At 41.1% G+C, this 21,783-nt stretch overlaps 2 protein-coding genes across 3 annotated transcripts; both read left to right on the top strand.

The window, feature by feature from the left end:
- The first annotated feature begins 564 nt into the window (after positions 1–564).
- Positions 565–11,942, top strand: brap (BRCA1 associated protein). Its single transcript, XM_076109955.1, has 13 exons — positions 565–931; positions 1,557–1,718; positions 2,083–2,311; positions 2,406–2,595; positions 2,990–3,103; positions 3,635–3,783; positions 4,223–4,298; positions 4,446–4,584; positions 5,020–5,129; positions 5,211–5,300; positions 5,381–5,484; positions 6,324–6,463; positions 10,494–11,942. Exons 1-13 carry the CDS (start codon positions 853–855, stop codon positions 10,718–10,720), a joined length of 1,809 nt encoding a protein of 602 aa, XP_075966070.1. The 5' UTR covers positions 565–852; the 3' UTR covers positions 10,721–11,942.
- A 2,022-nt stretch (positions 11,943–13,964) lies between these two features.
- tor4aa (torsin family 4, member Aa) lies at positions 13,965–21,169 on the top strand. Of its 2 annotated transcripts, XM_076109450.1 has the most exons (4): positions 13,967–14,385; positions 14,531–14,590; positions 16,224–16,691; positions 18,502–21,169. In XM_076109450.1, exons 3-4 carry the CDS (start codon positions 16,224–16,226, stop codon positions 19,333–19,335), a joined length of 1,302 nt encoding a protein of 433 aa, XP_075965565.1. In that variant the 5' UTR covers positions 13,967–14,385; positions 14,531–14,590; the 3' UTR covers positions 19,336–21,169. The 2 variants fall into 2 exon arrangements, with proteins under 2 accessions (XP_075965647.1, XP_075965565.1); XM_076109532.1 differs by lacking the exon at positions 14,531–14,590 and having other exon boundaries at positions 13,965–14,385.
- The last annotated feature ends 614 nt before the right edge of the window (positions 21,170–21,783 follow it).

Here is a 21,783-nt window from a genome sequence, read left to right as displayed (position 1 = left end):
ATGTGAGAATTTGGTTGTGAAATGTTTTCACCTCTTTATTTATTTGTATTTATTTATTTAAATGTTTTAGAGCTGCAATGTACAGTCAGAAAATGAACCAGAAGCTGTGTTTAGATAATTTATTAATTGTTTCTGTCATTTTTCAGAGTTACTTGTAGCTGCTCAAATGTTGAGATCTGTTAGTTAGAGGAACAAAAACTATTTAAAGAAGTCACCGTTGCAATTTTAAATATTTTTACTACATATTTTAGATGAAACAGTTGATTAATTAAGACAATTAACAGTAAATTAATCATTAAAATCAATGCTCAGAGCTTAGTAATGTGAGGAATACAACAGTTTGACTGACAGCAGATTAATATAAAGGCAAAGAAAAGCTGCAATAATTACAATGAGAATTTTGTTAGAATTTCAAAAATAAACTAAATCTATCCATCTATCTATCAATCCATCCATCATAAATCTATTATCTATATATTTTGGGTGCAGTACACAGTTACATCCTGTAGGTGGCAGTGACGCACCTTGGCTTAACATATTGCTGATTCACTCAGTACACGAAGAAGAGCAGCATGCTAGAAGCAGCTGTGAATACACAGACAGGAAGCTAGCTAAGTGTTGGACAGCTGCAGTGTATTAGCTATTAAAACAACATAATTAAGGTTTGTGTTGATAGTCGGTAGATAAAACCAGTATGACTAACATGCTGGTGTCACTGGAATAGCAAACGTTTCGCTTTTACTGCCTTTTTATACGGTTTTTTAGCCGTTAGTTAATTAGCTTGCTTTAGCTAGCTAGCTGTCACCGGGTTGTTTTGTTCTGTGTAAAAGTGGCCGTTTCCTTTTTTAACACATGAGTGTGTCTATGGTTGTTATCCGTCTGGAACTAGCCGACCAGTCTCCTTCTCCACAAGGTTTCCAGTACTCTGCTGGTGAGTTTACGTTTCTCAGAGTCACTGTTGTAGTGCTGAGTTAGCCGTGAAGCTAACAAGCGGGACAAGGAAAGAGATCCTATCTATCTAACTGTTAGCTAGTTGATGTTTTACTTTTTACTGTACTACACCTCAGAGGTACATATTGTACTTTTTACTGTACTACACCTCAGAGGTACATATTGTACTTTTTACTGTACTACATCTCAGAGCTACATATTGTACTTTTTACTGTACTACATCTCAGAGGTACATATTGTACTTTTTACTGTACTACATCTCAGAGGTACATATTGTACATAGATATTGTAAACTGAAGGATGAAGTGTTCGTTTATGTGTAACAGGCTGTTTGTTCTTTTTAGAGATACGTGGTTCTCACAGAACAGAGACGCTACAAACATGTGATGATCTTATAGAATATGATGCATTGATGTAGATTAAACTAGACAACAGGAGTTAACATGCAACATACACATTAATGCAGGAGGAATATTAATCCAGAAACACCGACAGGGAACGTTGTACTGGACTATTAATACTTTTACTTGAAGTACATTCTGGTGATAGATACTCGGGGGTCCAGTTTGTCCATTCGAGCTCACAGAAACTCGTTTCCTCTCCAGTTGAAGGCATGTCGGAGAAGGAGCTGCAGGAGAAAGCTCTCGGTGTCGCCAAACACACTCTGAGTGGAAAGACGGATCTGGAACGAGCCGCTGTGCTGCACCAACACATTGGCAGCAGAGCGATGGGGGACATGGTCATAGAAACCTTCGAGCCCAGCCCAGGTACGCACATGCAGACTGCTTTGAAGCTGCATTATACATTATCAGATTAGAGTCTGCTTTAAACTAGCTCTTAAAGGATGAGGCTGGAAATATTTCATATGAAGACTTGCTGCTGCCTCTCCTTAAATCAGATAATAATTTATTTATTTATTTACACTGCACTGTAACTTTTATTCTTTTGTTTTATACCGCTTTTATTCTATTTCAGCTTTTCATTTTCTATTCTCTTGGCTCTTAAATTTTTAATACGCCTTCAATAGGAACCAATGTGCTTGTATCTGAGAACCACAGACAGGAAGTCAGACGGCATTGTCAGACGGACTAACAATGTTGGTTTACATATATCTAAATGTTTGCAAACTAGATAAAGGAGGAGGTGGAGGTGAAGGTGAAGCTGGTTCATCAGAGCAGGACGGAGAACCTCTGGCTGAAGCAGACGTTCTGGAGGAAACCGAAGCGTCACCGGACGACAGCGAGGCGACCGGCGCGGCACCCGAGTCGCCCTCCAAGCAGCTGCCGGACCAGATCTCCTTCTTCAGCGGGAACCCGTCCGTGGAGATCGTCCACGGCATCATGCACCTCTACAAGACCAAGTGAGTCACACACACACACACACACACGCGCACCTCTACATGACCAAGACGTCACCGTCTGCTTCATTCGGGGTGTTTTTTGTTTGTGTTGCAGCAAAATGACGTCGCTGACGGAGGACGTGAGGCGCAGCGCGATGGTGTGCATCCTGACCGTCCCCGCCACCATGACCAGCCACGACCTCATGAAGCTGCTGGCGCCTTTTAACGACGTCATGGAGCACATGAAGATCATCCGGGACTCCACCCCCAACCAGTACATGGTTCTGATCAAGTTCTGTACGCAGGTGAGGGACCAGCACGGTCAGGGTTACTGCTTCTTATCATGAAGCTTTATGAAAGCTATGTTTCAGGGAGGGAAGTTTACAGCATCATTTTAAATCTTTCCTTTTAGCTGAAGAGAAGTTTTTAGGAGGTTTCTGTCTGTTTTAACACCATCTGTCTGCTCATATCTTCACCTTAAGATCAGTTCAGCTTTGACGTTTCAGTGAGTTGTGTTCAGGTTCTGAAAGGAAGTTGAGCGAAACTGGACTTCCTAGTTTTGTGTTTGATAACATTAAGTAACATTCATGGTTTATTTTCTCTTGAACAGACATGCCACTCTCTGTGATGTATGTAGAGGTTTATATCTCTTTATGTCTGACAGCTTCTTTATTTCTTCTTCCTGTTTTGTTTCTTCAGGCCGACGCAGACAGTTTCTACACGGCGTGTAACGGCCGCCAGTTCAACTCCATCGAGGACGCCGTGTGTCAAATGGTTTATGTGGAGCGGGCCGAGGTCATAAAGTCTGAAGAGGTAAAGATAGATTCTCACATTTATTCTTAAAGTTTAACTATATACTAGAGCTGTACAGTCGGTCATGAAACAAAATAAGTGGCCGCTATTTTGATAATAGAAAAATTAATTTTTCAAGCAGCATTTTTCTTTACAATCTCTAGTTTCAAGTCTTCTTCAATACAGCATGATGTTCATTTAGTACATTATGGTCCATTTAGAGTCAAACAGACCATAAAGCAGGGGATGCTTTAGGGCGGGGCTACACAGTGATTGACAGGTCTCTCTACCAGAGATGTATACGGCGTCTCTACGTCACTCCTCCTCAGTCCACATATGGTCACTTCCTGTTTACTGGTTGCAAAAAAAACAAGATGGCGACGACCAAAACGCCGAACTGGAGGCTTCAAAACATCAGTCCATAAACCAGCGGATTAAAAAGGATTTATAGCATGGAATTAGTAAAAATCCATTTCATCCCAAATAGCACATAGTTTCCTTTCTCTTATCTCCTCCCCTTTCCCTCTGCCTCCCCCCCTCCCTCCCCCTCAGGGAGCCAGTCTGCCGGTGATGGAGCTGACCGAGCTGCCGAAGTGCACCGTGTGTCTGGAGAGAATGGACGAGTCGGTCAACGGCATCCTCACCACTCTCTGCAACCACAGCTTCCACAGCCAGTGTCTCCAGCGGTGGGACGACGCCACGTGAGTTGTGTAGACGCACGCACGCACACATGCACGCACGTAACCGCAGAGATCAGCTGACGTTTGACCTCTTTTCTACCAGAGATGACTCTAAAAAGTGTCTTTGTTTGCATTTAACAGATTATTCATACAAAATATAAATCAACTCCTAAATGATGCTGTATGATTATAGATTAAACTACTCGGCAGCATATAAAATCACTCAAAAACATTAGTGATTCATACATTATTCTATCAATGATTATCATCCAGTAATATAAGATGTATGAATCTGAAATGAACCATTCTGCAGCATGAGTACTTTTACTCTCACCTGGTCCACTGGTTGGTTCTCCAGGCTTCATGTCATGTGACCTTTGCTTTTGTATTCTTCTGTTTCAAAAAGACTCACACTCACACGTGTGTGTTACAATAGATGAATATGTTGTGTGTGTTTCAGGTGTCCTGTGTGTCGATACTGTCAAACACCAGAACCGGTGGAAGAGAACAAGTGCTTTGAGTGTGGAGTGCAGGAGGTAACGTGATCTTTTAAATCGCTCTAACTTTAGATTATGTTATTTTAAATCATTTTCTCACCCCCTCGCTTCTCTGTCTCTCTGTCTCTCTGTCTGTCTCTCTGTCTGTCTGTCTGTCTCTCTGTCTCTCTGTCTCTCTCTCCGTAGAACCTGTGGATTTGTTTGATCTGCGGTCACATCGGTTGCGGTCGCTACGTCAGCCGGCATGCCTACAAACACTTTGAGGAAACGCAGCACACGTACGCCATGCAGCTCACCAACCACCGGGTGTGGGACTACGCCGGAGGTACTGACTCTGTGCTCATGTGTGTTTGTGTCTTCAGTCATCCATTACATCCATTGGATCAAGGATTCATGGATTTTGAAGCTGCAGTTCTGTCCACTAGAGGGCAGCAGATAACCTGAGCAACTTGAGAGACGTCCCTTTATAAAGGTGTTCTGGGTAATATTTAGTCCTCTGATTGTTTACCTGGTGTGTTTGTAGAGATCATAGATAACAGCTTCAGTGTCTGACATCAAGGTAAAGAGGTGAAAACATTCTGAATATAACGTTCACTTAAAGTGATAGAGATTCTTTTAGGAGTCTTAAATACATCCACAGCAGAACATCTACTGTAGTGAAACACTGACTGTGGAGAAGAACCTCCATCACTACTGTGTCTTTAAATAAACAGTGTTTTAAGTGTTTGTTCGTGACTCCCGGTGATCTCTGTGGTTCCAGATAACTACGTCCATCGACTGGTGGCCAGCAAGACTGATGGGAAGATGGTGCAGTACGAGTGTGAGGGAGACACCTGCCACGCCGAGAAAATAGACGCGCTTCAACTCGAGGTAAGCGTTTCCTTTTGTGAGGCTTTGTTTTTGCTGAATCGGCACATAACTGACTTGACTCCTCATCGTCCATGTCTGCAGTACTCGTACCTGCTGACGAGTCAGCTGGACTCTCAGAGGATCTACTGGGAGAACAAGATCGTGCACCTGGAGAAGGAGACGGCCGAGGAGGTACCGAGTGCACGCAGCACATCCTGTGAAGTCTTTGAGTTTGGTTTCTGTTTATCTGATCGCTCTCACGTCTCTTCAAGATCAACAACATGAAAGTTAAATTCAAGGAGACCCTGGAGCGCTGCGACAACCTGGAGAGACGGTTTGGAGAAATCGGCAAAGAGAAGCAGGGCATCGAGAAAAAGTAGGTGAAGAGCGACTCAAGTGGCGTCTGTCCTGTTTGTTTCTGGAGGTTTTCCCGTTATTTTAATTTTAATACTTCCCATGAATATGACACTTTGTTCTGAGGTAGGAAAACACAGCTGAACTGTAAAACATTTAAACATTTAAAACGACTACATGGGAGAAGCTGCTGCAGCTACTTTGACATTTGAATTAAAGCGGTGAAGATCTTTGGAGACGGTGTCTTTAATGATGTCACCTTTTTAAGATGAACAGAATGCAGCTCAAAGTGTTTCACAAAAACAAGTTACACATTTAACATATAGAGGGAAGTCAAATGATACCGAATATGTTTCTGTGCACTCGACATTCTTACTCACAGGTGCAAACACAAACATTTGACCCTGGAAACGTAACGTTCTCTGGAATAAATGTGATGTCAGCGCCCAGAATTCAACCCTGTGACACACTCTTGTTTTCTTTAATCGTCACAATGAATCATGGGTCATCAAGTGGGATTAAAGGTTTTAGATATAAATAAAGATTAGATCTAGATTTTATCATATCAGTGTTTCTGTGCAACAATGGAGCTTTGTCTTCGTCAGCAGAAAGTAAAACATGTCCCAACAGGAACAAAAGGGTTTAATTATCGACATTAATCAAGTGTGTCATTTGGTATTTTCTGCATGCTGACTCATCAAAATGATCAGTTTTTTCTTGTTATGGCAACTCGCAATGCCTGCTGTTAAAATGTTTTGTTAAAGGAAACTACCGGAAGAGCTCCAAAAATAAAGGTTTGACTGTAACGACTTTGTGCCAACATACAGCTGATTGTGCTGATTGTGCGTTTTTTGTGCTCAGGTGCACTCAGCTGCACACTCGAGTGGTGAAGCTGAGCCAGGAGCTGAAGGAGGAGCAGGAGATGAACCGCTGTCTGAGAGCCAATCAGACGCAGCTGCAGTCCCAGCTGGTAGAGGAGGAGCGCAAAGGAAAGGAGAGCGGTGAGTGGAGGAGGAGGAGGAGGAGGAGGAGGAGTGCTGGTATAAACTCATGAATGCTGGTGGAAGATTCGCTCCAAACGACGGTGATGCATCAGTGTAGAACTTTCTTATTTTCTTTTACAGTAACACAGCAAGTGAAAGAAATGTAGAATAACTAATGTTCAGTTTACTTCCCTCATTTTAATACTACAATACCTTCACAGCAGCACTACGGATCTCCTGATTTAAAAGGAAACTTTTCAACCAGCTTTGTGTCGTAAAAGTGAGTTTTCTGCCCGTTGGAAACTTAATTATTGTCAGAATGCAAATGTTTCTACCTCTTAACATTGAGCTTTCATCGACCTCTATTTTCCATCTATTCATAGTATTTATGATCAAACGTAAAAAATATAAAACAACCAGAGATCACCAGACAGTAAATGTCAAACAATACAGACGTCTCTTTAGATAATCACTAATAAGCCCCAACATGCATGTAAATATTTGCCCTGTTGGAGCTGCAGGCTTTGATTTTGTTCCAGAGAAATTTCTCTCGTTTCAGTTTCTAAAACTTCCCCCGTTGTCATTTGCCAGATGATATTTTTTCCAGCTGTTGTTCGAACTACAAATTGTACTTTTTGTGCAAAAAACTTCCCGTCATCCTGAAGACTTTGAGCTCCGAGTGTAATTATGATACAAATCTGGTTGAAAATAGGCAAAGTTTCCTTTTTATTATCTGCTGACAGAAGTCTGCTCCATAACTTCTATCTTCACCGAACTGTTGATTAGATCTGAAACATCCGTCGTCTCTACTTCACACAAACTCGTTGATCCAAACACTCACGGTCCGGATTCAAAGCTCCAACATTCAGAAGCTTGAATCTCTGATAATGATTTAAAGTTTAACTTTGAGAGCGTGACTCTCGAGATCAGCTGGTTTTACTCCAGAAGATGTCAGAAACACGGCAGTGTTACAGAGTGACGCGTCTTCTCTTTTACAGATGATCTTTGAGTACAGAGAGCACTTTAATCAGCTTTTTAAACAGGTTTCATTTTGGCCTTTTTGTCTTTTTAAACCTGCAAAAGAGACTAAAAAGAAGAAGCTGCTAACTGAACGTTTTGCACACAAACGTTTGTGTCAAATCTCTGATTAATCCCACATTTATTATCGCATAATAACCATCAGGCCGAGGTTAACGAAACACTTCATTTAATCCGGTTTATTTGATCCGATACAGATCCATTAAAGCAAGACGTCTCTACACATTAGCTCGCCTGTTGCTGCTCGTTTATTTCACCATAACCACCGTTCATGTCGACGCTCGGCTGGTAGACATTCAGAATACTGCAGAAAAACAATGACATGTTCCTGAAGGTAGTCGGGTTATTCTTTGTTTCTGGAGCCGGCAGTCTGAGAGATCACTTCCTCATTTATACTCACAATATTTGCAGATGGCTGGAGTCACATTCTGCACGTAGACCAAGTTAGATCAGCTTCAGTCCACCTGACATTTCAGCCTCAGCCTGAGGGCGACCTGAACGTCAGCAGAGAGGTTGAACGTTGAGACAGACCTGTATTATTCCTTCAGCCTTCTGCCCCGAAGGCTTTCAAACTAAAGATCCTCATCGCATCAGCTCTCTGTTTATGTGGAGGACACACAGTTTGTGCCGTAACATAACCTGTGTATGTGTGTATGTGTGTATGTCTGTACGTACATACAGAAAAGCACAGTATGTATGTATGTATGTATATATGTATGCGCGCACACACACTGTGCTTTTCTGTTCTGATTCAGTTTGTAAGTGTCTGTAGTCGGAGTAAAGGCTTGTTGTGGTTCCACTGGTTCTCTCTCGGTTGAGTTAAATCAATACTTTGTGTAAATAAATCCAGAGTCTTTGTTCTGGAACGATCACGTTAAGATGAAGCAAAGATGAGCTTCTGATTGAGTTCAGCAGGTCTTTCCTTTCAGTTAGAGCAGGGGTCTCAAACTCAAGGCCCGCGGGCGTCATTTTATGTGGCCCGCGAATCCGCCAGCAAAAAAATAAAAATATTTAAATTTAAATTTTTTTTTCATTTAATAAAAATATCCCAATAGTCGAAATTATGAGATAGAAAGTCATAATTCTGAGATAGAAAGGCGAAGTTATGAGGTAGAAAGTCATAATGATGAGATACTTAAACACAGTCACAGAAGCAGCTCTTTGGCTGGTTACTGTACACTTGACATGTAAATGTATTGTGAGTACATTGAAGACTACTTTAAACGTGTCTTTACAACACATGAAATACTTCACGTGGGATTGTGCAAACGCACCCTTGAAAGGATTTTAAGCATTGAACAAAGTTATTGTAATAACTTGTTTGATATTTGTCTTTGCTATTTTCTTTAATAGTTTGATCTTTGATAGAGTAATGTGGCTTTCTTAACCCTAAATTAAAAGGATTTAAGTTATAACAGAAATGTGCTTAAATATATTTTTACATTTATATAACTGCATGTACAATATTTTTACACTTGAATAAACAATAATCAAATGCAGAGACAGTTATGTTAGGAGTAGTTACATTTACAACCGGCCCTTTGAGGGCGACCGTGATGCTGATGTGGAAATGAGTTTGACACCCATGAGTTGGAGACTGTTGGAGAGTTTAAAAAAAGTCAACGTTTGTGTTTTATTTCTTTATTAATATACCAGGGACAGGTTCCACCTCAATGTCAATGTGCCAGTTAGCTTCAGAGCGTCTGTGGTCTGTGGTCTGTGGGCAGGTGGACTTCAAAGAAAGCTTTTTACGTTACGCTTTAAAAATGACAGAAGTGGAGTTCATTTGTGACTATTATCTTGATGAACTGAACATGTAAATATAAACCATTGTTTGACACAGAGATTATTTTCTGTAATGATCCAATGAAAGAAAAGACAAACTTAGCTCATTAGACATCAACAGGAGAGCGTTCACAAGGTTTAGACTTGTTGAATTATTCCATATTTAAGATAAGATAGAACTTTATTAATCCCGAAGTAAGTTCTTGTGCCAGAGTTTGATCAGAAGATTACAAAAGAATAACAAAAAGCGTTATATGAACAATAGAGTAACAATTACAGACACAAAATCGAATAGAAAAGCAACAAGAGTCAATAAATGAAATAACTGCAGTTCCTAATAATATAACTAGAATAGAGAAGTAATATTGAGTGATATTTAAAAGTAATAAAAAGTTATACTGCACATAGTATAGTCAAAATAATCTTGCTTATAATAATACTTATGTTAAGAGGTGACGTTTAAAATACGGTGACGTGTGTTTTATAGCAGCTTCAGCTCGTCTAAAATAAATATTTATACAGTTTCTTTTGTTTTCTCAGGTCTCTATGAATTTGTCTTATTCTTGTTTCGTATTTTTATTTTTTCCATCTTTGAGCAACTTTTCTGTGTCGCAAAACATCAACGGAACTCAAAATGTTTGAATATTCAGGACGTCGTATCCACTTAAAGGGACAGTACACCCTAAAATCAACAATCCATGTTCATCCTCTTACCTGGAGTGATGTTTATTAGTAGATTGTTTTTGATGTGAGTTGCTGAGTTAAAATCTGTAGAGATGTTTGTCTTCTCTCCAATATAACGGAACGAGATACAACTACAAAACTCAATAAATCCCCCGATTCTCATTTTTGCTGACTGGAGCCTCAACGCATCATGATGTAAGTCAATGGCTCCAGTGCTGCTAACGCTAACTAGCTCTCCTCCGGCCAATTCAAACACGCAATGTAACATTATCAGTGATCAACAAATAGAAAACATTAAAGCCAATGTCCTGGTCGCATTTAAGAGGAAGAATGTATTGTTTTATTATTATGGTGAACTGTACCTTTTAAGAGGGGATGCTACGTCAAAGTTGTGTTCGATGCCCCCTAAATGAACAAACGGTAATTGTAGGTTTAATAAGTCTTCCTCTAAAGAAGAAGACTTGCTCTGGGAGTTTAGTACAACTTCTTTAAAGTTTACAGTCCGGTGTCTTTAAAGTGCATTTCCCATGTTCCCCTGCAGGGGAGCATAAGGACGGGGCGATATCGGAGCTGCAGGAGCAGCTGAGGGACGTCATGTTCTACCTGGAGGCTCAGCAGCAGATCGAACACCTTCCTCCGGAGGCTCGCAGCGAGATCCAGGAGGGACAGATCAACATCGGGGCCAGCCCGTCGGACGCTGCCGGAGAAGCAGGAGGCCCCTCCTCCTCCGGCAGAGGGAGGCGGGGCCGAGGCAGGAAGAGGAAGTAAAACACTGACTTAAAATAACCTGCGAGAAACTATCGGACACGTGTCTCAAACGCCTCAACTTCTTGAAGAAGAGACTAAATATTTAGCTGCAGTTTCCCAACTTAACTTGATGTAGCTGAAGAAAAGTGGATCATGCTGGAGCATCTTTACAGACATAAACAAAGAATATAAATCGCTAAAACAGTCAGAATTATGTCCGTTTGTTCCCAGTTTAACAGCCTGCTTAAAATGTAAAGATTTGTTTCTTAAATCCTTTCAGGACTTTAGTGTCTATTCTTCAGTACAACGCAGGAATGTTTTACCTTTTTTCCAACATTACTCCTCGATAGTTTCCACTGAGCAGTACTCGGGTTTCAGGAAGATAACCAGCCGATCGTTGATGGAGCCGCTGATGAAGCTCATGGGTTCTGACCCGAAGCTGTGAGAGATGTGAGCGTGTCCGTCTGTCCCGTATACAAAGCGCTCCGATCACACAACTTACTGTGGACACATTGACCTATGACACCTTAAACGTACGGCGACATGTCGGCGTGTTGAGGAAGCAACAGGTGGTTTCTATTCACTCCTTTTTTAAGCATTTGTGCTTTTTGTTTGTTACTTAGTGAAACGTTTTAACCTGCAGAATGTTCACGTGAAAGCTCGACTTTAGATCGACCCGAAAGGCCTAAACTCAGACGGACATCTTTGTGTTTTTGTTGAACAATTGGCTCATAAAGTCATTTAGACTCAACCGTTAGAAAAACAAGACGCTTTTTGAGAAATGGATGCTTTCGGAAGCAGAATGTACGGAAGCCCTGAGAGGAAAATGAGAAGAAAATAATCTGATTTTAATAGTTTTCTCGTCTGTTTATGACTTTAAAAAAATGTTTCCCAGAATTATTTTCCAAGTTCTTTAATGTTTTCTCTTTCTGTAAAAGGTGAGAAAGGTGTTTGTTGTTGTAATTCTCATTTTAGCCACAAGTTCACCTCTTCCCAGTGTTTGTTTTTTCCCAGTTAAATTTTTATTTTTCCATGAACTCTAAACACAAAGTACAAATCATGTTTGTCAGCACGTCTTTGCACTTTAGTCTCTCGGGGTGAAATGACAAAAAACGGGAACTGTTTAAAATTATTTTATCGTAAATGATGTTAAATCACCCTGGAAAACCTTTTCCTTTCTCACACGGGGAAAAAAGTATATATTATTTAATTATCTTATCAAATCACCCTGGAGAAACTTTCACTTGTTTTAAAAAACAATTATCTTTTCTTAAATTATCTTAACATAACTTTTTTTTTCACCCTTTTCACAAACAAAAAGAATCAAGAACTTAGAAAGATTATCTTGGAAATAACGTTTTCCACCTGTTCTTCAGTTGTAAACAAAGGAGAGAAAACAATTTGAATCCCTCAAACACCTGTTAGCTTAGCATAAAGACTGGAAGTGGGGGGGAAATGGCTAGTTTCTTGTTTTTATGCTAAGCTAACTGTCTTTGCATAGCTTTATATTTAACTCGCAGATACTTGAGTGGTATCGATCTTGTCGTCTAATTCTCGGCAAGAAAAACAAATGAGTGAGTTATTTACCAAACACTGAAGAAGAGAAACGGAACCGAAGTTTTTATCAGACGTGCGTGTGTGTGTGTGTGTGTGTGTGTGTGTGTGTGTGTGTGTGTGTGTGTGTGTGTGTGTGTGTGTGTGTGTGTGTGTGTGTGTGTGTGTGTGTGTGTGTGTGTGTGTGTGTGTGTGTGTGTGTGTGTGTGTGTGTGTGTGTGTGTGTGTGTGTGTGTGTGTGTGTGTGTGTGTGTGTGTGTGTGTGTGTGTGTGTGTGTGTGTGTGTGTGTGTGTGTGTGTGTGTGTGTGTGTGTGTAACTATTTCAGTTCACAAGTAAAAGTTATTCGGAATGCATTTATTATTTTTTGCCATTTCATTTTTCTTTGTTGGCTCCAACGTTTTAATAAATTGTTTCCTAAAGTTGTTCCGAGGTGTAAAAGTGATCCACACGCTGGTCAGACTAAAGTTAAGAGACACAAACACCTCTTTAATGTGTCGCTAATAAAAACAATTCTCATTAAAAAAAAGTGCCGTTTTTTCGTTGTTGGTCGTCTGATTGGCTGCTGCTGCAGAAGCAAACTGCCACATCTGTCTTCCACCGTCACGTATGACTAATCCCTCCTCGTCGTCCTCCCAACGTTAACAGTTTACTTACAGCAGCTTGTTGAACGTAAACTGTGTACGGAGGCTGAGAGGATGATGAATGCTTCCTGTTCCGCTGGAGTCTGATGGCTTCCTCTTCACACCAGCTACACACTCGTCTTTATCTCTTCAAAGCGTGATCAGACGGTTTCTATAAATGTGACTCTCTTGACCTGGTTGGGTCGATGTGTTGCACTGCGTGACTTTTATTTTTTACATTTAGTTGTAGGGAAATGATGCAAATGTTTACCACACCTCTTTGCATTTCTATTTATGTCCCGAGTACAGTTTTAAAGTCTGTACGCCCACAAACAGAGCCGCAGCTAGCTGTCACTTTTTATTTTCAAGTTATTGTCTTTTTTAAACGTCACAAAATGAATCCGTTTGACACTATTTAAATTGCTTTTCCTGTCCGAAAACCAAAATATATTCACTTTCCTGTCCCATTGGAAGAAGCAGCAGATGTTTGGATTTTTTTACAGGAACATAAAGATCATCAAAATAGTTGCTGATGCATTTTTTTTAAGTTCCAGCTCTAAATACATCCCCTAAAATCTCTGATCATTTAGCAAAACAAATTTCGTCCACTCAATCCTGCCACATTTGACTCTTAATTTCATCAAGCTTAAAGGACCAGTGTGTAATAGGAGTATTTATTGGCAGAAATGGACTACAGTATATTCATAACTGTTACTAACACCTGAACGTGTATTTTTGATGTTTTCTTTCCACTCGTCTGACAGAAAACATGTCATGGAGGCCAAAATCTCAAAACTGATCGGCGCATGAAAAAACATGTCTCAGCAGAATCAAAAGTAAAAATATGCAGCAGAAAGTCTTCTGTCTGACTTCATCATCACTGGTTTATCAACACGTACAAAGCATCGATCCATCAATCTGCAAACCGTGATTGTACTGAGTGAATGTACTCACTGTAGTTACCGCTGGAGTCATAGAAGTTCACGTTTCCTGCATAAATAAGTCAGAAACAACCACAAAATATCATCCAGACACTCAGCAGTGTTACGTATTTTAGTATTTGCTCAGATCTTATTGACACCAAAAGAAAACACTTAATTTATTAATAAACTTCACTAAAAAGGTGTTATGCTTTTTCATGCAGATGAATATGCAAATGTTGAATTAATACATTAATTCATCTGTAAAGATGATTTAAAAATGTGAAAAAGAAAAGCAGTAAATGTGGATTTGAGCTCTGGTGGTGTTTTTTTTTAGTGTTTTTTTTTTAAGAAAGCCACGCGTGAAAGTGGATCTGCTGCAGAATAAAGGCAGCGTTGTGTAAAGTGTCAGAGCAGAAAGTGGAAAGAGAGAATAGAAGAGGAAGAAAGAGGCGGAGCCAGCAGCTGGTTGAGAACAGTATTAGGAGGTGAGAGTCGGATAGGAGGGTTTCTTCCTGTGTGGGGCTCTCTGCTCTCTGAGCTTTGGACTAAAGCTGCACTCAAGTCACAACATTTGAGCCACATCAGAGGTAAGAAAAGACTTTTTTCTTGTCTGTTTTATTTTACCTCATCCCCCCTTTGCTCTGTGTGAGGCAGTAATTCGCTACCTGTCTGCACACTTTGTAAAGAAAGCTTCTAACCGACTAACTCGTGTCTCTTCTGTTTGTGTTTCAGCTGCAATTGTTTTGCGCTCAAAACTCACAAAGAACTCTGGAGAGAGAAGCTCACAAAGAGGTATTCTTAGTTGTGTTTTTAACAGAGCAAAAATCATCAGAGAGCTGTAAAATGTTTGGAATGCGGCCGGTCCTCTCAGGTCCGTGCATGTGAAAAGACCACTGATACTGTCTGCTTTGTCTCCCCTGTGAGCTTTGCTGAATTCTTTTGTGCTGAAGTAAAAAGAGACTTGGACACAACTTTAGCACGTTTATCAGAAATGACGCTGCCTTTGAGCCAAGAACAACATCCCACTCTGATCACAGTCACATTGTTTCCTTACTCCTCCCAGCTGTGAAACAATAATCCCAGAATGTATGACTAACTGGAGTATTGATTGTGTTAAATTTGTATTTGACACATTTAGTTTTTTTTAGGCTGACCTCCTTCTGGGTGTAACTGGTAGTTCCTCCTTTTTCTGTAACTCACACTCCATGTTTTACAACACAGATGATTGTGTAACCGGCTCCATTTCACACCTTCCATCTGTAATTTTGCAGAATTCTGCAGACTTTATTTGAATTAATTGACGATAATTCAACAAAGATGAAGGACTTCACTCTATAACTGAAGTCAGAATTGCACGTGTGCAACTACAGCTTCATTTAAAAGCTGCATGAATGTTTTTGCCGTCACGGTTTGCAAAACTTCTAGAGAGTTACTGATACACGTACAAGCTGTTACAAAGCTCCCTTCTGTGCAGCATGGGCCAGCTATGTTCCTGAATGAACTGCACTTCCTTATTTCTGCAGGAACATTTCCAAAGTAATTATCACTTTGATTTGAATATCATGTTTGAAGGGAAAACAGCAGCTCTGTGCCGGGAAAACTGTGTTAACATGTTTGAAATGAAACGTGATTAGCAGCAGATGAAGCAGAACATAATAGATGTTATCAAAAACAAGAATGACAGCTGAGTGCCTTAGCATCTATAAATATATCTTATCAGCTCTCTGCTTAGAAATCTGGCTTCGGCTGCAGTTATTTCAACACCATCCACTCACCGTGCTGTCAGTCAGAAATCTAAAAAAAAGCTTCTCTTTTTTCCTCACAAGTTACTGATATTTTACTGTGACGCAATATTTCCCCGACAGACAAGAGGAAGTAGCTGAGGGAAAGCTTGTGCTGTGAAGCGTGACAAAGCATTTTAACATCAGTCTGTGGTCTTTAGAACAAACTGATGTTGAGGAAATAAAGAGGGCCGGTTGTTAGAGGTTAAAGAAGTAATAAAATGTAAAAGTAAAGGTAGTAATACCATAGTCTAGAAATACTCAACATACAAGTAAAAGCACAAAAGAACTAATACCAAAATATACATTAAGTACCAAAAGTAAGTTAGAAAGAAAGTATCTATCTATTTGTTTTACTTTGTGTTTTGAGCAAGGAGAGACGAGGCAACACTCACGGCAACATTCAGCGTCCGCCCGGCTGATCTGCTCCCACAAATAGGGTCTTTGGTCTTGTGTTAGATAGTGTGGGCCCGAAATACAAAGTTCAGGATAGACAAACAAGCATCTCCCAAAACAAATAGCTGAAAGAGGCCAACATGCTCCGTAGAGCAGATGGGTTTGTCACCACGAGCGACTCCTTTCTCATAAAAGCAGTCATTGTGAATATAAGAAAAATACTGATTTTAGCTGCTTTCTCTATGCAGATGAGCGACCAAGACAGCAGCTCTCAAACGGAGGGAGAGGTTGAGGGAGAGATGGACGAGGAGGTGGACACGGAGTTGGACGGCGAAGGAGACAGAGACGAAACACTCAGGGACAGTCCCGTCCTCAGTTTGTCCAGCTTCTCCTCGTCTCTGCGCGCCGTCATCCGCATCAAACAGAAGTACCGGGCCATGAAGAAGAGGCGTCAGGAGATGGCCCTGCTGGGGCTCGGGGCGGACGGGAACCTCGCAGGGGCGCCGTCGAAAACCAGCCCCAAGATCTTCACCTTCGACGGACCCACGTCGTTCTCCTCCACCCTGTCGTCGTCCTCCGTCCCCCAGAAGAAGAAGAAGAGGAGGAGGAAAAGGGTGTTGTATCCCAACAGAGGGAGGCGGCGGGCCCCTCCAAAGCAGGAGCAAAGCCGAGCCAAGTACTGCCTCTACCTGCTCTTCGCCATCGTCTTCGTCCAGGTAAAAGGAGCCAACACCTGTTTGACGACGCAGGGTGTAAATATAGACCAAACATGCCGGGTCACGTCATTGTTTATTCACTAAAAATGTATTTCAGGTCTACGTGAGTCATGCATCATTACTGAAATTCTTAAGTCCGTCTCGGCTCCCACTGCTCATTCATTCATAACTCAGGGCCTCTTTGTTGACTTAATCCAGCCTTAAGTGTTTCTGACTTAAGGCTGTTGTAAGTATCTCACGGCTTTATGAATAACATAAACATTTCTAACGGGTCCAAATGTGTTTCAGTTTGCTGATGTCAAAAAACAAAACAAAAAACAATGGAAAAGGCATCATATTGTGGAGCAACCAGGCGGCAACCTCCTGTTCCACTGAGTGAAGCCGATGCTTCATGTGTTAAAGCTGCATTCTCTCTAGTGTCCATCAGGGGGCGACTCCTCTGGTTATATAGAAGTCTATGAGAAAATGACTCTACTTCTCTCTTGATTTATTACCTCAGTAAAGGCACTTGTTAGTAGGGGTGGGAATCACCAGAGGTCCCGCGATACGATATTATCACGATACTGCGATATTCTGAGTATTGCGATACCATAGGCCTATATTGCGATTTATTACTTTTTTCCACTTCAAATTATGTCCCCAAAGGAAAACTGTGTCAACATGTTTTATCTAATGAGATAAAGTTTTCAGTCTGTTCATCTCACTTCAATCATTTTTATTGCAGCAGAATAGGATTGTCAAGCAGACAGACTGACCAACAATGTCATAAATGTTGCATGAACCTGACAAACTGAACTGTTTGTATTACTACATAGTCCAACTTAACTGAATGCAAATGTGTCTATAACTTATATAAATAGGATATAAGAGTTATATAACTCAGTATAACTTGCGATGCGTGGACGTCAAGGGCAAAGAGACAGTTATGCGCTGCACTCTCCCCATGAGCCTGGCTACTGTTGGCAGATTTAACCCCGTTGTGAGGCCAGATGTCTCTTTGTTTTGACCAACTTCCTACCAATCATGCTGACCCGGGACCTTTGCTGACCTCACCAGAAAATAACTCAGCACCATCTAGTGGACTGAAAAAGTAATTGATTTGATTTTTCAAAAAAAAAAGTTTTTTTTTTTCATAGTTTATAATAAAAGATCGATACTTGGCATCCGTGTATCGATACAATATCGCCACGCAAAATATCGCAATACTATGCTGTATCGATTTTTCCCCCACCCCTACTTGTTAGGCAATGGCGGTTGCTAACAAGTGGCTAAATGAGATGACTAGATGTTGTACTTTTGTAGTCCAACACGAAGTTAGCATCGAACTGGAACGTTTATAATATTTACACGTTTTGTTCAGCAAGATAATCTACTCAAACGAACACCATTTTTGTGATTTTTGAAGCGTGAATACAATGAGCAGAAGTGAAAAGCTAACGCTAGGCTACAAAGGAACTACTCCACGAACCGGTTTTACACTTCGGTTTCTGTGCGAATTTAACAAAGAAGATATAATGAGCTTTACAGGTGCTGTGAGCAGATTTTGTTACCTTTAAAGCAGAGCCAGCTAGCTGCTTCCAGTCTTTATGCTAAGCTAATCGGCCGCAGGATGTAGCTTCATGTTTACCGTGCAGACATGTGTGGTATCAATCTTCTCAACTCTCTAGCTTTTTTGAAAGATTACTTTTTAAAGTTGCAGTCTGATTGACAAGTGTTGTTTTCTGTTAGACATAATTTACTGTTCTATACTAACTGTGAACTGGGACTCAGCTACGGTATATACTGTATATTAATATCTGTTTCTTTCCAGGTGTACAACGCCATAGAGAACCTAGATGACCACGTTCTCAGGTACGACCTGGAGGGGCTAGAGAAGACGCTGAGGAGAGAGGTGTTTGGGCAGCAGGGAGCGGTGGACGGTCTGCTGTCCCACCTGAAGGACTACCTGTCCACCTACGTCCACAACAAGCCCCTGGTGGTGTCCCTCCACGGCCCCAGCGGAGTGGGCAAGAGCCACCTGGGACGCCTCCTGGCGGGACACTTCCGCTCCGTGGTCGGGGAGACGCTGGTGCTGCAGTACTACGTCCTCCACCACTGCCCCCAGGAGGCCGACGCCCTGCGGTGCGCCCACGACCTCGCCGCGGTCATCTCGGAGATGGTCAAGCGGGCCGAGGAGGAGGAGAAGATCCCGCTCTTCGTCTTCGACGAGGCCGAGCACATGCACGCCGAGATCCTGGGCGCGCTGCTGCAGCTCGTGGCGTCCAAGCAGTCCAACGAGTACCTGAACGCCGTCTACCTGCTGCTGAGCAACCTGGGTCACGCGCGCGTCACCAAGCACATGCTGCACAACTCCTCCAGCATTTCCACGAGCAACCTGGTGAATGAGCTGACTCCGATATTACGCAACTCTCTGGAGAAGCTTCACCCGCTGTGGACGGAGGCGGACGTCTTACCTCTGGGCCTTTTGGAGAAAAGTCACGTGATGGAGTGCTTCCTGGATGAAATGACCCGAGAGGGGTTCTACCCGGATCATACCAACATAGAGCGCCTGGCGGGGGAGGTTGGATATTACCCCGAGGTCGGGGGGCACGAATACTCCAAGACGGGCTGCAAGCAAGTGGTGGCTAAGGTGAACCTGCTGTGAGATCCTCTGCAGGAAATGTTTCACATTCTTGAAAGCATGAAGAAGTGAGTTGAGGTTCTCGGGGGTTTATGAAACTTGAATGACTCAACTCGGAGACACAGCTTTCAAGAGCAGTTTTGTAAGAATGAGAAGAAGAAAAAAGGATGCTGGAGATGTTTGGCTCTGTTGTGGCAAATGTGGCGTGAATCCTGTGAAGAGGTTTAAAAAACGCCCACAAACAATCCTTAAATGGACAGTTCAACCAAATTATGAAAAAACCCCGACCCTATTCCTGCAGATAGTTTAGGTTTTATTTTACCAGGTTTTTTAGACCATGGAGGTAAATGGGATTTAGTTTTAAAACATTAATGCAGTTTTCATCGGGACTATTTCTTCAATGACAAGAAACAGCTGAAGTGAAGTCTGTTGATGATCTTGCGATGGCGTTGTTGTTTGGTCCGTCAGTTGGTCGAGACTGAGATACATCTGCAACTATTAGATGGATTGGCATGAAAGTTTTGTACTGACTTTTAATCTAGCGCAACCGTGAGGTTGATATTTGTGGTTTTGAGTGAAATGTTTCCGCAACAATAAGATGGATTGCTATGAAATATCAAGGTCCTCAGAGGTTGAATCCTTTAGATTTCATCAACCCTCTGACCTTTCATTTAGTCCTACAAACAAGTTAACATATTTTGTTTTTGAGTGAATCATCTCAGTAACTGTTGAATGGATTGGCATGAAAGTTTGTACAGATATTCATGTTCCCCAGAGGATGAATCCTAATGACTTTGGTGATCATCTGACTAATCTAGGGCAACCGTGAGGTTAACATATGTGGTTTTGAGTGAAATGTCTCAGCAACAATAAGATGGGTTGCTATGAAATATCGTACAATTATTCAACGTCCTCAGAGGATGAATGCTTATGATTGTAACCTTTTTATTTAGTCCTACAAACAACTATTGGATGGATTGGCATGAAAGTTTGTACAGATATTCATGTTCCCCTCAGGATGAATTGTAATAGCTTTGTAGATCTCTTAACTTTTCATCTAGCGCCATCATCAGGTCAAAACTTTAATGTGCCCAATACTTTGGTTTATGACCAAATACCTGCAAAATGAACGACATTCCAATCAGTCTCGGCTGTACTTTGTGTTCAGTGCTAATTGGCCGATGCTAGCTTGCTAACATGTCAAAGTAAGACGTTAAACATGGGAAATAGCATGCTGAGGTTAGCTAATTTAAGACTAAGTACAGACTCACAAATCTGCAAGCTTTAGATTTCTGCAGAAATCTCAGAGATGGATATTTAAAATCCTGAGACAAAACTGTGTCGACGGCGAGACACCACTAGTTAATAGAGAATATATATATGTGTTTATGATTTGTGAAAACTGACCCTTTAATCCCTTTGCATATATCACAACTACTACGTATTCGACAGCTCAACCAGACACAGTAGGAGACGAGTAAATCCAATATTCATTCAGGTAATGAGGGCAAGTTCAGATATCTGTAATGCATTACTTACACACGTTTCAGGACAATTAGAAGTTGTTTTTGTCAAAAATGTCAAATGTGATACAGAATGACTCGTATTAATGCAAGTGCAACAGAATCTGAGATATTTCTAAAGAATCTAGAATGTGGATTTACTTAAACGTAACAGTAACTTTATTTATTAAATAGTTCTGCATGGATATACGACACATATGTTATATTTTATTGAGATTTAATGAGTCATGAATATGTTAATGTTCTGTATTCAGGTATCTTACAGTCCAAATATTGCTGATATAAACTTTAATGTGAAGTGAGTGCCTTGAAATTAAAGACACCATTTAAACACGGCTGAGATTTTTCCTTTCGAAGCACAACGGGGAGCTTTTTTATTTGACAAAACAAAAAAAGGAAATCTTGAAGGAAAAGTTTGACATTTTGGGAGATATGCTTATTTATTGTTTTCCCCGAGAGTTAGATGAGAAGATCCCCAACACTCATGTCTGTATGGTAAATATCAGGCTAAAGCCAGTAGCTGGTTAGCTTAGCATAGCATAAAGACTGAAAAGAGCTAGCCTGTCTAAAACCACAACGTGCTATTTTTACACATCAGTTAGTGTTCAGATTCAACAAACATGACAAAGGGAGTTTTGTAACTTTGGACAGAGACAGGCTAGCTGTTTACCCCTTCTTCCAGTCTTTATGCTAAGCTAACCAGCTACGCTGTAGCTTTATATTTAGCGTACAGACATGAGAGTGGTATTGATTTTCTCATCACTTTCGCAATTAAGTGTATTTTCTCGAACCGTTACTCGTACTCGGACTCCGTTTACCAGCTTTTTATCTTTAACTTTCTCTGTCTTTTTCTGCAGATGACCACAACAACTGAGCAAAGAAGGACATGAGATGTGGTTAAAGTTCCAGAAAAGGCGAGTAAGTGGAGATAAAACTATACACGTCAAAT

This window comes from Anarhichas minor, unplaced genomic scaffold (assembly GCF_050575085.1).
Source record: "Anarhichas minor isolate MPS153535 unplaced genomic scaffold, ASM5057508v1 ptg000002l, whole genome shotgun sequence".
NCBI lineage: Eukaryota > Metazoa > Chordata > Actinopteri > Perciformes > Anarhichadidae > Anarhichas > Anarhichas minor.
Note: the sequence above shows the minus strand (reverse complement) of the source record. Positions and strands in the feature narration are given on the sequence as shown.

Excerpts from the sequence above, each read along its gene's own strand:
- tor4aa (XM_076109532.1), top strand. The coding sequence starts at position 16,224 with ATGAGCGACCAAGACAGCAGCTCTCAAACGGAGGGAGAGGTTGAGGGA. Across the intron at positions 16,692-18,501 it reads TCGCCATCGTCTTCGTCCAG|GTGTACAACGCCATAGAGAA; the intron begins GTAAAAGGAGCC and ends GTTTCTTTCCAG.
- brap (XM_076109955.1), top strand. The coding sequence starts at position 853 with ATGAGTGTGTCTATGGTTGTTATCCGTCTGGAACTAGCCGACCAGTCT. Across the intron at positions 5,130-5,210 it reads TAGACGCGCTTCAACTCGAG|TACTCGTACCTGCTGACGAG; the intron begins GTAAGCGTTTCC and ends CCATGTCTGCAG. Across the intron at positions 5,485-6,323 it reads AAGCAGGGCATCGAGAAAAA|GTGCACTCAGCTGCACACTC; the intron begins GTAGGTGAAGAG and ends TTTTGTGCTCAG.